General features: G+C 48.7%; 1 protein-coding gene across 1 annotated transcript in view; it reads left to right on the top strand.

Moving 5' to 3' along the window:
- CCDC90B (coiled-coil domain containing 90B) overlaps nucleotides 1-15,745 on the top strand; it is a 154,095-nt gene that overhangs the window by 106,119 nt on the left and 32,231 nt on the right. The window contains exons 5-6 of the mRNA XM_086933916.1: nucleotides 8,803-8,844; nucleotides 8,933-9,004. Of these exons, the coding sequence (XP_086790042.1) occupies nucleotides 8,803-8,844; nucleotides 8,933-9,004 (114 nt within the window). The remainder of the gene's footprint in view (nucleotides 1-8,802; nucleotides 8,845-8,932; nucleotides 9,005-15,745) is intronic.

The following is a 15,745-nucleotide window of genomic DNA, read 5'->3' as shown; positions in this document are numbered from 1 at the left end:
GCTCCGATCTCTTGCTGCCCTTCCACGTGCTTTCGGCGCGGTCGGGCCTGTACTACACTCTTGCTATGGAGCGAACTCCGTTTAAGAAGTGCCTGTTGTGTCACTCTAAATACTCGCACCTCGACGTGCACCCGGTGTGCAATACCTGCTTGTCGCCGGATCATCGCGAGGACACCTGCATGGCGTGTTCGAAATTCAGGAGCAAGAAGACTTTAAAGATTCGTCGGGCCAATAGGCTCCAGGCTAGGTTATCGGCCACGGCGCCCCCGCCTGACGACATTTTCCAGGAATATGTCGAGGGAGTAGACGACGTGCAAGGTTCGGACTCTAATCCCGCATCCGAGGGTGAGGCCTACGACGCGGGTGAGGAGAACTTTGACGAAGTCACCGACGAGGTAGGGGACGACGATCAGACTTTTACCACGATGGGAGATAGCTCAGAGGAAGAGCATCCCCAAACTGACTCAGGGGTTGTTCCCCTTCATACGGCCCAGGTCGAGGGATCGCCTTCGGGCCTTACCCAAGATCTAACTATGAGTCCTACGTCCCCGCCTCCGGGCCCGGTCACGGACACTTATGAACAATCACTTACGTCGAAGAAAACGAAAGTGAAACACATTGGTCACACATCCTCGGATGCGAAACCGAAACTGAAAGTGGCGCAGGTGAAGAAGGTTCTGGAGGTGTCAACTTCCAAGAAAACCAAAATGGCCGACTTGAAGAGCCACGCCAAAATGGCCGACCCGAAGCCCTCGGGGTCGGCGCCGAAGGCGAAGTCTTCCGACGCGGCTGCGTCGGCGCCGAAAGGGGTCGCGGACCCGAAGACTGCTTCGAAGAAGCGTCAGGGCGACGACGCGCATAGGCATGGGGCGTCGGCCCCGAAGACGGTGCCTGCCGGCGATCAGGCTCTCGAAGATGAGGGGTCGCTCGAACCGGCCCAGCCCTCTCCGGCCTGGACAAAGAAGGTAGCGGAATCCTTGCAGCGGATTCGCAAGGCCAGTGTGGTTCCCGCACAGGACGCAAGTGCGCCTAAGCTGACGCCTAAGCCTGCGAGGGAGCAAACGCCTATCCGTTTCACCCTGCCGCCCAAGTCGGCGCCGAAGGCCTTCGCACCGAAACAGGGCGGACCCTCGAGGGAGGTGTTAACGCCGAAGGCTGCCTTGGCGGTGTCGAAGCTGCGTCTCCAGCCGCTTGCGGAGGAGGAACGTCGTGCTGTAATAATCGACGCCAACACCGGAAAACTGTCGCTCCTCAAACGGAAGATCACGACGGAGCCGACGTTGGAACCCTTTAAGATTCCTCTCAAAAACAAAAGGGACTCCGAGGACTCTCCGGCTTTGGTGGAACCTGTGTCCCCGCAAACCCTAGGACACTCGCCGACGCATTCCGCAGCAGCCGATGCGGACGAGGAAGGGGACGAGTACAACTATCCGGCGTACTCGGATCCGGAGGAGGAGCACGTACCGTGGTCCGCCGGAGGCGACACGGAGGACCAGCAGTCGGCTCAGGACACTCAACTTTTCGCGGCCAAGACGTCCCCGTCTGAGGACTCGGCGGCCTTCAATGCTCTGATAGAGAGAGCTGCTGCTAACCACGACGTCGAGCTGCACTCGGACCCCGTGGATGTGGACTTCTTGTTCGACACCTTCTCGGTAGCCGAAAAGTCGGTCAAAACACTACCGATGCTTAAGGGGGTGCTGAAACATGCAACGGAGGTTTTCAAGGAGCCCACCCGAGCGCGTGTGGTCAACCCTCGCATCGACAAGAAATATAAGGCAGCGCCCACGGATCCCACATATATTAAGGGACACTTGCCATTGGACTCCTTGGTGGTTTCCAACGCTCGGAAGAGGGCGAACTCTCAAACTACTGGTGACGCTCCTCCCCCAGACAAAGAGTCCAAGATCTTTGAGGCCTCAGGCAAACGAATTGCTGCACAGGCAGCTAATATCTGGAGAATATCTAACACCCAAGCATTACTTGCACGTTATGATAGAGCTCATTATGACACATTAGAGGCCATACTGCAACACTTGCCTGACCAATACAAGGAGGCGGGAGAGATGCTCATTCAGGAGGGTAAACTCATTACGAATGCATCCATCAAATGTGCACTGGATGTGGCAGACACAGCCTCCAGGGCTATCAATACCAGTGTGCTGCTTCGACGCCATGCCTGGCTTAGAATTTCGGGGTTCAAACCCGACATCCAAACTACGATCCTCAATCAAACAGTGAATCCTGACCACCTGTTTGGCCCTGAGGTGGATGCCACACTGGAGAAAATGAAAAAAGATACGGAAACTGCCAAGTCTATGGGGGCTCTACAAAGTCAGCAGTTTCGGAGTGGTTCCTTTCGCCGCTCAAACTCCAGAGGCACCTCAAGGGGACAGGCGTCCCAATCAACCCAATATTACAAGAGTAACACCCAAGCCTCGTATAACAACAAGGGTCGAGGTGGTTACAGAGACAATAATGTCAAGGGCAGGGGACGTGGAAACAATAGTTCCAGGTCCACCACCACCAACAAACAGTGACGTCTTGTCACTGCCCCCCAACCATGCAACACCGGTCGGGGGGAGACTCCAGCAGTTCCTGCCGGCGTGGAAGACCATCACCACGGACAGGTGGGTGAGGTCTATTATCCAGTACGGGTACTGTCTAGAGCTTACGTCCATTCCACCGGACATACCCCCAAGGAGCCGTCCTATGTCAGGCGAGCACTTGACCTTGTTGCAGCAAGAAGTTCTAGTCATGCTGCAAAAAGGGGCGATAGAGCTCGTTCCATTGCAAGAGCGGGGAACAGGGGTTTACTCCCTGTATTTTCTGATTCCCAAGAAGGACGGATCCCTCAGGCCGATCCTGGACCTCAGACCCCTGAACTGGTACATCCTCTCGGAGCACTTCCATATGCTCACGTTGCAGCAGGTGCTTCCCCTGCTTCAACAGGGGGACTTCCTGGCTACGCTGGATCTGAAAGATGCCTATTTTCATATCCCCCTGCATCCTTCCCACAGGAAGTACCTCAGATTCACGATCTTAGACCAGCATTACCAGTTCAAGGTTCTGCCGTTCGGGGTCACCACGGCACCGAGAGTGTTTACCAAGTGCCTAGCGACTGTGGCAGCGCATCTCCGTCGCCAGCACGTCCACGTCTTTCCCTACCTGGACGACTGGCTCATTCAAGCAAGGACAGAACAGCAGTGCGTCGACCACGTGTCACGCACCATTCATCTCCTGCACGATCTGGGATTCTCTCTGAACTACCCAAAGTCCCATCTCCAGCCCGCCCACGTGCGACAGTACCTGGGCGCGACAATCAACACTCTGGCAGCCACCGCGCAGCCAAATTCAGTGAGAATCGCCAGTATCCAGGCGCTGATCCAACGATTCAGACCCCAACACTCGCTTCCAGCGAAGGTGTTCATGCAGTTGATAGGCATGATGGCCTCCTGCTTCTCCATTGTCCCGCACGCAAGACTACATATGCGTCCGCTTCAGGAGTGCCTTGCACGTCAGTGGACTCAGGCTCATGGGCAACTGACAGACCTAGTGTTGGTGAGCGGTCGGGCATACAACTCTCTGCATTGGTGGAACCCACACAACCTTTGCAAGGGCCGACCATTCCAAGAGCCTGTCCCACAGATTATCCTGACGACGGACGCCTCTCTCCAGGGATGGGGAGCGCATGTACTCCATTACACTGTGCAGGGACTATGGACACTACAGCAAAGGAAGATGCACATCAATGTGTTGGAACTGATGGCAATCTTCATGGCCTTGAAGGCGTTCAAAGTACATCTGTGCAACAAAGTCGTGTTGATCCGGACGGACAACATGACGGCCATGTACTACATCCAGAAGCAGGGAGGCACACACTCTCCACAGCTGTCTCATCTGGCTCAGAGCATGTGGAAGTGGGCCATTCAGAGGAACATCTTCCTCATGGCAGAGCATCTCCCGGGCAAGGACAATCAGATGGCGGATCTGCTCAGCAGGCACAGCCATCAGATGCACGAGTGGGAGATACATCCATCAGTACTCCAGCCGTACTTCCAAAGGTGGGGTCATCCAGAGATAGACCTGTTCGCCACAAAGGAGAACGCAAAATGCCAAAGCTTCGCCGCCAGATTCCCACACCCCCAATCACAGGGCAATGCGATGTGGATGAACTGGTCAGGCAAATTTGCGTACGCTTTTCCCCCAGCACCTCTGCTACCGCTGGTGGCACGCAAGCTCAGGCAGCACTCGATGACTCTCATCCTGGTTGCTCCAACGTGGGCTCGCCAACCATGGTACACCACGTTTCTAGAACTGTCCGTGGTACCGCATCAAAGGCTTCATCTCACTCCCAGCCTTCTGACGCAGAGCCATGGCGACATTCAGCACCCAGATCCGCAACAGCTCAACCTGGCGATCTGGCTCCTGAAGTCCTAGAGTTTGGCTACCTCAATCTTCCTCCCGATTGCATGAACATCATTCGGGAGGCAAGGAAGCCCACTACCAGAGCTTGTTATGCGGCTAAATGGAAGAGGTTTGTCATCTACTGTGCTAACCACGATATTGACCCTCTAGATGCTTCCATTCAAAAGATCATTTGCTATCTTTTCCACCTGTATCAATGCAATCTGGCATACTCTTCCATCCGCATTCACCTGTCTGCTATGGCAGCATACCTCCAGAATAGGCAACACCTGTCACTCTTCAAGGTCCCTGCTATCAAAGCCTTTCTGGAAGGACTCAAAAGGGTCATTCCACCAAGGACCCCACCAGCTCCAGAATGGAACCTCAATGTGGTTCTTACGAGACTGATGGGTCCTCCCTTTGAGCCACTGCACTCTTGTGAGCTTCAGTTTCTGACTTGGAAGGTTGCGTTCTTAGTAGCAATTACATCGCTACGGAGGGTTAGCGAGCTGCAGGCGCTCACCATCCAAGAACCTTACTTCCAGGTACATGCTAACAGGGTGGTGCTCCGCACTAACCCTAAATTCCTACCCAAAGTGGTATCCCAATTCCACTTAAACCAGACAATTGAATTGCCGGTGTTTTTCCAAAACCCGGAGACACTGGCGGAGCGCATGCTCCACACCCTTGATGTTAAGAGGGCCTTGATGTATTATGTAGACAGGACAAAAGATTTTCGCAAAACCAAGCAGCTTTTTGTTGCTTTTGCCACTCACCACAAGGGAAATGCTATCTCTAAAGCAGGGATTGCTAGGTGGATAGTAAAGTGCATTCAGATCTGTTACGCTAAAGCTAAGCGCACTCTCACTATCCCACCGAGGGCCCACTCCAAACAGCAGGCAGCTGTTGGTCAGGCTGTTCTAAAAACGCTTTTTCAGACTGCTGCAGCTGGCACGGGCGGCCGCAGATAATGGAGGGACTGCTATGTATTCTATGCACAGATATGAATTCAGCAGCCCACATGCCTCGAACTGCAAATGCTACTTACCAGTATGCATCTGTTCTTGGCATGTAGGGCTGCTGACATTCATATCGCCCACCCTCCTCCCCGGCGCCTGTAGCAGCTGCAGAATTCATTCATATACATACATATGCTCATAGCATGGTCATCACTAACATTCTTCACTCCATCTCTGCCAATGGCTAAAAACAATCTGGGGATGGAGGCGATGCCCATGCGCACTGTAGTCCAGGGGAGGAGCCACCTATCTCGTGATACTTCGAAGACTCTTCCAGGACAACAATGTGCAATCATCCGGACCCAACACTAGGTGGCGATCTATGCACAGATATGAATGTCAGCAGCCCTACATGCCAAGAACAGATGCATACTGGTAAGTAGCATTTGCATGATTCTACTGATTAAAGAATAGAGGGGCCCTGAATGAACCGAAAAGGGACAGCTGAGTGTTAATATTAAATTACACATTTCAATGCATTGGGATTTGCTAATCGGATAAGTTTCAAATCATTCCAGTGCAGTGTCTTCAATGCCCATCCTGTCACTGAGTGTACGGAGAAAGATGCTATGGTTGATGGTATCCAAGGATGCAGAAAGATTATGGAGATTTTTTAACGTCGGATATCCATAAGCTTCATAGATGATATGGAGAATGTAGAATTCCCTGATATGAATGTCACCACATTTATCCATTATTGGGTCAAGAAAAGTTAGGCTGTTACGCATCTGTAGTTTCCAAAAGTATCAGGGCCTGCATTATCTTTTTTGAAGAGTGGGTGGACATTGCCACTTTAAGACCACCCAATCCCTTGCGGGAAATGGACCTTGCTCAGTGGAGGTGACTGAAACTTGATTATTCATTTGTCCCAAACAACTGAATAAACACACTGCGTTAGATCACAATTCAGTTCTACGTGAATCCCTCCTCAGCCCCAAGTAGCTATGACACAAGTAGCTGGTATTTCCTCTGACAAATCTGTGCTAGTTCAAGCAGTACCAAGCAACATTAACTTTAAGAACACAATACATGGGGATTGGCCCAATGCGGAGGCTGACAAGATCGCTCTTTACGCAGATAACGTCCTTATTTACCTAGCGGATCCCGCCCGGTCCAGCCCTCACTGCCTCTGGATTATACGTTCCTTTGAGCGGGTCTCCGGCTGAATCCCAACAAGTCGGTCCTGGTCCCTCTCCACCTATCTAGAGAATGCTACGAATGGCAGTCTAACATACTGCTCTGACGCCAAACGTTTAAATACGTGGGGATATGGGTGACTCTGCTCCCCGAGCTCGGCTGGGCCCTCAACGTTACTCCTCTGGTGAAGAAAGCGAAGGCGGATCTCCAGAAATGGCATACATTACCTCTGACCCCCATCGGGAGAGTCGCCCTGTTTAAAATGATGATTCTCCCCAGGTTCCACCCCCTTCTGCGTCCAGAGGGCCTGGTTTCGGGAGCTGGACAGCATGGCCTCTTAGTTTCTCTGGGGGAAGGGAAGGGTTCGCTTGGCCCGAAGCGTCTGTAGGGTACCGTCATTTGGTGGGGGTCTGGGCATGACTCATTTATACCTGTATTACCTGGCCACGAGCTTGCTATCCATACATGACTGATTTAACGGGGGCTGGTCCGACCAGGTCTACAGGCTCGAGCTGGGCGTACTAGGCCTGACCAAAGTCCAATCTATGCTATACGGGGAACCTATTTCATCCCGACTGCCGGAGGTGACGCGCTCTGCGCTGTTGGCCTGGCGGGCTGCGCTGCGACATACTAAGTGGACACAAAAGTTGACCCAGTGCACGCCCCTCTGGCAAGGCACCTGGCTCAGAGAGGTTAGTAGGCTACAGGGCTTTAGATCCTGGAACCTTATAGGGATCAGACAGATGGGTGATGTGTGGGCAGGCGGCAGGCGGTCATATGCGCTCCTTCAAGGACCTCCAAACCCGGTACTCCCTGCACCAGTCACAATTAAAAAATATCCACAGCTGCACCATGCCCTCCATGTACACCTCACGGAAGGCACGCGGATCCCTGAACACAGCCCGCCTGGCTCGCAGATTATGCTGGGGAACCTTGGTAAGGGGGGCATCTCCTGGATCTACCGAATTCCAACATCAATAGGAGCAGTGGGTGGACACTCTGGAAGAGGAAGACTGGTGCAACGCTCTTATGGCCCCCAGGATGGTCACCGCTTCCGCCAGGCTCCGAATGGTGCAGATATACTACTTGCATGCAGCCTACCTGACCCCGTCACGCCTTCACTGGGCAGGCTTTTGCCCGACCTCCGCCTGCACCAGATGCACCCATGAACCATCTGATTTCTTCCACATGGTATGGGCATGCCCCGTCTGACATGGTTCTGGGGTGACATTGAGGAAAAGCTCACGGAAATATTGGGATTGGAAGTCCCACACGATCCATAGCATGCACTCCTGGGTATTACAGATGGGATGGGTGGGTCCAGAAATGAAAAACTGTTTCTTACTACGGCAATGGTTGTATCCAAGAGGGACATAGCTGCTTCTTGGAAATGCCCTGATCCCCCCCGAGTGTTGGGAGCTGGCGGAGCGGGGTTGACTGGTGCGCCACACAAGAAAAAACCATGTATGAGGTACGCGGTTGTCCCAAAAAGTACCGTAGGGTGTGGGGGATGTGGTTGGGGGGATCGGTATAGACTTACAGGGAATCTCCAATTGAAATATACCTTGTATCCTACCAGCTCCGCAAAGTGGAAAAGTCGAGCACTTGAATATGCTCCTGTATTTTCATTGTATCGTGATGATAGGCTGATATTGTGTCAAAAACAATAACATTTGTTTATCAAAAAAAGAACACAATACAATAAAAATCAATTTTAAAAAGTCAAGACAGTTTTAATAATCAAAAGACACAAAAATGATCAATATCTGAAAATTTTAACATGATTTATGAATTGTTTAATGTTTGGAGGTAAAATATGCTAGGAATGTATCTTATTTAAAAACGTAGTCCAATAAATACAGCCAGTAATTTGTGAATGTCACTGAAGCATGAGCTATAGTAACAGACGTAATAAATACTAATGAGGCAAGCTACCAAAATGTCCTTTAGACTTCGCGCTAGTGTTTGCCCAGCTCTGTACCCCAGTACTCATCACTCCACCTCCCTCCCTGTCCTCAGTCAGGAAGGCCAGACAAATCTTCAGATCCATGTGAATGACACCAATTCTATAGTTATGTACACAGCCCTGTTTCAAACATGTGTTCCAATTATTCATGTACCTGTTATGAAGCGAAATATTTGTAAAATCTAATGGCGAACCAAAGGCATTGTTTTTGTGATAGTCTTTAATTCAATTGCAGATAAACTAACATATTGTAAAGAAACTATTGTTTTGTTCTAGAAAATGAAAATAGAATTGGACCAGGTCAAGCTGCAGCTTACGGTAAACTGACACTGTATGCTTTCCTACAAATAAAAACACTTCCTTTCTTGAAAGATGTGAATAGTAAAAACATTTCTCTGTTTTGAAGAATGAATCGAACAAAATCAGAGCGGATACCAAACTGGACATTAACCTTGAAAGAAGCAGATTGACAGACATGGTAATTATTTGATGTGTCCTTTTTTGCTGTGTTTAGCAGAGTTTGCTATTGAGGATTACGAGTTAATTTGTTGTTATATCCTTTTATTGTGCACGTTATTTGTATTTTTAGCTTAAGGAGTGTGTCTGTTATAAAATAAATAACAGCTGATCTTCAGCCAGCTGCACAATTTGCTCATCCTTTTTCCTACATCCTTTCTTTTCTTCCAACGTGCTTTGCTGTGCTGTTCATCTGTGGCATGTGTTTAATTAGATGCATCTGGCTTCTTGCAGCAGGCAATTAATATCTCCAACCACTACCCTCCACCATGTTGTCTAAACGGCTTCTCTATTTCACACCTTAACACAGCATTTTTTCAACATTCTTATCCACTGGCGGGACTATTAAGAGGTCCTATTTTGGTCTCGCCTAGCGTTGCTGCGCACATGTGCAGCGCGCTCGGCGAGATTTATTGCTAACAAGGACTTTCAGAAGAGGGCTTGAAGCCCCGCCCCTCATTTCCATTGGCTGGCATCACTGTTTATGCTAAACGGTGGCCTGCATTGGAAATGAGGGTTTTTGGTTGCCGGCCTTTGGCCTGCAATCCGTACTGAATAGCCTGCTTCACGGCTGTCGTGAAGTACTTTCTTATATTTATGGGGGCCAGACATCTGTTTTCACTCAGCTGCATGTTTATTTTTGCATCGCGCTTTCAGTGAAAGTGAAAGCACGATGCAAATATAAACACAGGGCTGGCTGCTTGGTGGTGGTGGACACATACTCGGGTGCCTGAGGCTCGCTGCGGCGATGAAGATTAGTTGTTGTGGTTTATACTGTCAGTGAGTGGTACAAGTTGTAATGCTGCGCAAAAAGGGGTTTCGCTCTGATCAGATCTAAAGCGGGTCTGCAGCACACAGTGCCCTCTCCCTCATGTGCACTGCTGATCTCCGCCAGGCCCTAGGATGGCAGCTGCGGGCTCCATCCACTCTCTGCAATTTTCGGCGAAGAAGAATAGCTTTGTCGAGGAGCTGGAGTTGAGTGCAAGCGCTGGACACTCCTCCTGCTTCAGACAGCAGGCTAGAATGGGGAGGGGAGGAGAGCGGGCGGTGCTTGACTGCACCGAGGTGTCGGCTGGAGGAGGAGGAGGCGCAGTGGCCCCGGGACTGTGACTGGCCACCCGGGAGTGTGGGGCCTGCTGGAGAGAGCCGACCTCCGTCTGTGTGAGGCGCTGAGGAGCTGGATTGCGCCGATCTGGGTCTGCAAGGAGCTACAGATGCTGAAATCTGTGCGGCGGCATTAGGACGGGACTTTGTGTGCCTCCTGCCCGGGGTTCCTGGCACTGCCTGGCTGTTATTCACTTGCAGCTCTGCCCCCGCCACCAGGGAGACGGGACTGTCCCGTGGTGTTAGGTGATTTATCGAGGCCCAGACCCTCCAGAGGTCCGGGGATAGAGATCCGACAGTTAACCCCTCTGGCCGGTTAAGCTCCCTCTGAGCTGCCCTGACTCCCCTCCCTTTGTCTGGTGCCGGCCGCAGCGTACACCCCGGCCCTCGGACACCCCCATCCACTTCTGCTTGGGCCTCCCGGGGCAGAGCAGGGCTGGTTCAGCCTGGCACCACCGTGGGCAGGAACCACAGAAATCACTGCAGGCTCAGAGCTTAGATAGGACCTCATTTCAGTGCACCAAATTGAACAAAAACTGAGCAAACGAAGTGCTGGTATCGAGTTTTGTTGACTAGATTTGTTCAAAGGTGTAAACTTTGCATTACTTGTTAACTACTGGAGTATAACATGTTCCGTAAACTTGGTCGGCACGCACAGCATTGGTTGTGTGTTCTTTGAAGTGAATACCTGACAGCCTATTACGTCCCTTCGTTATGCCCTATCTGGATAAGCTTCCCTCACACTGTGCTTTCTCCTTTCACTATATTGTGGGCCTCCAACTTGCCTCCGTTGAATTTCATACCTTAATTATCTTCCTTTGTTATCAAATCTATATTCTGCTGACCTAACCCTTTCCGCATTCGCCTATCCTCTTCTGTCTCTAAAGCTGTCCTTACCTCCTGGGCTTTCAGCTGCCCTTCCTCTATATGTCTTTCTGTCGATGTTTCCTTCTGTGTCTTCTACTGCACTTACCCTGTGTGTCTTCTGCTGCTCTTGGTGTCTTCTGCTACCCTTTCGCCTTGTGTCTACTGCTGCCCTTGGTGTCTTATCCTGCCCTTGGCCTATGTGTCTTCTGCTGCACTTGCCCTGTGTGGCTTCTGCTGCCCATAACCTCTTTGTCTTCGGCTGCCCTTACCCACTGTATCTTTTGCTGCTCTCACCCTGTGTGTCTTGTGCTGCTCTCACTCTGTGTGTGTCTTCTGCTGCTCTCACCCTGTGTGTGTCTTGTGCTGCTCTCACCCTGTGTGTGTCTTGTGCTGCTCTCACCCTGTGTGTGTCTTGTGCTGCTCTCACCCTGTGTGTGTCTTGTGCTGCTCTCACCCTGTGTGTGTCTTGTGCTGTCCTCACCCCATGTATGTCCTGTGCTGCTTTCGCCTTGTGTCCTGTGCTGATCTCACCCTGTGTGTGTCTTGTGCTGCTCTCGCGGACCCCTGAACCACTGTTTTCTCACCCCTCTCCTTGCCATGTATTTTCATCACCCCTTCCTGTACCGTGCTTAGGAGCTGCAGTCTCTGGGCTTATGAGCTATGACAATACCGCACAATTATTTTATTTGTTGTCTTGAAGTAGTTTGTGTCTTGTGCGCGCTTTTCGACAGGAGCTTGCAGAACTCTAGCCCTCTGTTCCCTACTGCCACATAAGTAACTTTGAGCTGAAGAGGTCTTGAACGAAGCGCTGTTCACTGTGAACACTTCAAGAATATTCTTCAGCGCTATACATGCAGATACGTGAACTCATATGATGTGCTTCTACCATTTTGTAGCGGGGAAAGTATGCGGTATGTATCTGATCCTAGACAGATGGAGTGAGTAAGAGTATGTACGTAGTGACAGTAACAAGTGAATGAGGTAGAAACAGAGGCTCACAATATTTGTAATTTTTGTACAGTGCTTAAATCTTTGGTCATTTGATCAATGAGTTAAAGACACAAGGAAGGGTGAGGGAGTTGCGAGCTAAGGGGTTTCAAGTTGTTTTTGCGGTTTATACTTTATACAGCGATCTCTTTATATTTCTTTTATTTTCATTATGCAATTTTGTTAATCAGATGTATGCTTATGTAATAACATATGTCAATTGATTACATTGCTACATCTTACTGTCGTGCAATAAAACGTTCGTTTATAACCGCATGAACATTACATTCCGAAGAGTTGTACACGTCAATATTATGTACCAACCTTACATTGAGAAACTCAAACCGTTGAGGATGCTTTCCTATCTAATAGAATTCCTGTTGTTATCATATATTGAACTTTTTTTTAAATTGTGCTCGAATGTTGCCATGTCTGAAAGTGCTTGCATGGTTTGTAGGGGTGAACTACAAATAGTAATTGAGTTGTCGTTACAACTGCTGTCCATGCAATAGGGGTTATCGCTGTGTTAATTGGACAACCCCCTCCAACCCACCACCACCACTGGTTCCAGGCAACCTGCGGATGAGTTCTAACTGGTGAATAACTTCACGTTTTGGAAAAATATCCATTATTTGAAAGCAACTCAAGTTGTTTCTCAGAAAATAGTGCTAGGTAATACGGTGAGCCATCCTGAACGTTTGCTCAGTATGGAAACAGTTAATGTACGCACCGCACCACGTGACTCCTAACCGAGGCATTCCTGCTCATTACCTCAGATAAAAACCTGCCTGAGTGACAGTGTGCTGTGAAATTAAAGCTTTTGACTTAATCGAAGGGCAAACACCACATAATGCAGCGCAGATACGCTGCTGTTTGCATACAGCCCACAGTGGACAGCCTCTAGCCGTTAAAACCACAGATCATAACTGCCGCACAGGGCAAGTGGGGTTTTCCAAGTCTCTCTCTCTCCCTCTCCCTCTGCCCACACAGCCTTAAAAAATACAATACATTAAAACAATGTCCTATTCATTAAAAAACGTAATTCATCTCAACACAAGTCTAAAATTACAACACATACTCTCCTCTTGCAAGACCACTAACTTATACATGACTGTAAATACTAGCTGGTTTCCCAGAGAACCTCTGTCAACATATCGCTATTCATAAATACACCTCTGTCTTAGTCATGTCTGGTTTAACTAGATCTCGCCATTGCTCTTAAATAGTGTGCAACCACACATAAAGTGCGTTCCTTCTGCAGAGGTTGCATGTGCAAAAGTGCAATTAGAGCCGGTCTAAAACCCATATCTTTGAAATAGGGTTTAAGATAGAGACTCCTGGGAAACGTAAAATATTTGCATACAAAGACAAAATGTAAAATATCCTGTGGAAATATATATTCGCAGCCACAGGGCCCTCTATCCTCGGTTCGCGCTACGAAACCGAGAGAAGAGTCCACTAAATGATGAATCATGTTAAATCTAAAACAGGTAACTAAAAAGCGATTGTAGGCGCTAGTTAAAATAGCGAGGTAATGCTCTATTCCCAGTACTGATTTAACTAGGACATGTACTCTAACTGTCGGCTTAGCCAATTCCTTTTCTTCTCTCTCCGCACTTACTTTCTTAGTGAAAAGATAATTAATTAATGCCTCACCACAAGTTCTTCGTGAACTGAGTGAGTGGAGGTGCCCTGAGGGACTTTTAACAACTGTCTCAGATATTTATTAAGCATCGTCTGTAGTTCCACCACTGCCTGTACCCCCAGATCTCACTCTTGTACTCTGCCTTGAATATACAAATAGATTGATATAATTTAAAATCACCACAGGCGACCATGTACCTATTCTGTGTGCAAAATTAACGATGGCTCCAATTGCTTTCTTAGTGTCAATCACCTTCTCTTCTATTAGAGTGTTCCAGTTTAGTTTAGCATCGAAAAAAAACAAGCTATTTGAAAGCTGGAACTTTGGCTATACTAAAAAGAACCTGCCTTATAGGTTTTTGTACTATTTGCTCGACAGCCCACTTCCATTGCAAACAACTTGGCGTAGTTGGGGGACAAGTCCAACCCCTTAAAGTTAAAAGAAACGTCAATCAAGGCTTACAATGTTCTTGGGTTGCGTGCTATAAGCACCTCATCGTCTGCGTACAGCAGTACTGGGACTGGTCTGCTGCCTATTCTCAGGTATCGACCTGCAAATATATCAAGGTAGATTCCAATCCCTTAATATACAGTGTAATTAAAAAAGGGGCTAGAATACAGCCTTGGCGCACCCCTCTTGAGCAGTTAAAACTGCCTTTGAGATCCTCCTCTTGTGTAAAGCGTACGGCCACTGAGGTATTGGCATATATAGACATCAGGGCATTTATTATTGAACGCTCTACTCCTAGTTCAGGGTCCACAATTTTCTGCGGTTCACCCTATCAAACTCTGCAGTAAGATCCATTAATCCTAAATCAATGGATCACGCTTTGGCGATTGTGTATTTTTCTAACAGTAAATTGAGGTTCAAGCATTGTCCCACTGTGGATTTACCTGTTCGAAAGCCATATTGGACCTCCAAGATAATTAGATTTTTGTCTACCCACTCCACTAGCCTATTAAGTATGACTCGTCCCATAACCTTGACGTTCGAGTCTATTAATCATATGGGTCGGTAGCAATTGGGTTTATCCCTATCCCCTTCTTATATATAGGGACGATAGTGGTGGTAGACCAAGACTGGGCCATGTCAATTAACACTGCCATATTCAGAACCCTGGGTAAAATTGGGGCCCACACCTCAATGTTGTTTTTAAACAGGTCGGGGGGTCCCAGAGAGTCTTTATTAGTCAGTCCCTCTAACCCTATTCTTACCTCGTCTAACTGAAAATTAACATAAGAATCATATTGGAGGGCCTCCCAGACATTGTTACAGTGAACTCCTTCCCCATAATTGTAAACTGTCTGGAAGTGATTCTTCTATTGGTCCTGTGTAATGTGATTGCACATGGTTGGTTTGTCAGGTTCAGAGAAACAAGATTTGTTAATGGCTTTCCAGAATAAGGAACTATCTTTTCATGAGTTTTTGTAATGTAGTCCTCCGGTTCTTTAATGCTTCTTTATGATTAATGTGGCAACTTGCTGCCATTATATCTATTGTGCAGAGTCTCTTTCAGAACCATTTGGAGTTTCCTCAATGCTTGAGAACACTCATTGTCGACCCACCTTGGGTTATCCGGTTGGGCAGTGACCACTGGTACAATTAAAAGCGCTCTCACTGACTTTGCTATAACTTCAAAGGATCTGAGTACCTCTTCCTTTGAAGGTGAGGTCTCCAGGCACTTTAGAACTTCCTGTTGCCTCTCTTTGAAAAGGGATAAATAAAAAACGTTGCTATCCACCCATAACCACCTGAGGCGCCTCCCGTGGTCATTTGGCCTTAATGTCCCTCCCATCCTGCTGCTTTGCACTAGCTTCAGCCCCTGAGCCCACATCCCCAGAGTCAAAGGGTTATGATTGCTGAATGGGCTTTCTATAGTCCTAAAGAACGATCTACTATATGCCTGTGATGATGACACACAAACAAAATCAACGGTGGTTGCACAGCCCCTTCCTTTATAGGTGGAATGATAGAGACTATTGGGAGGCATTATTGCATTTTGTAAGGTGAACGTTAGGTCATAGGTGTTTAACAGAGCATTTAATTTGTGACCATCTACAGAGTGCTCCATGTGCCATTCTTCTACTGTCATGCATGAGG

Source organism: Lissotriton vulgaris, chromosome 8 (genome assembly GCF_964263255.1).
Source record: "Lissotriton vulgaris chromosome 8, aLisVul1.2, whole genome shotgun sequence".
Lineage (NCBI taxonomy): Eukaryota > Metazoa > Chordata > Amphibia > Caudata > Salamandridae > Lissotriton > Lissotriton vulgaris.
This window is presented reverse-complemented; position numbering and strand designations above follow the sequence as displayed.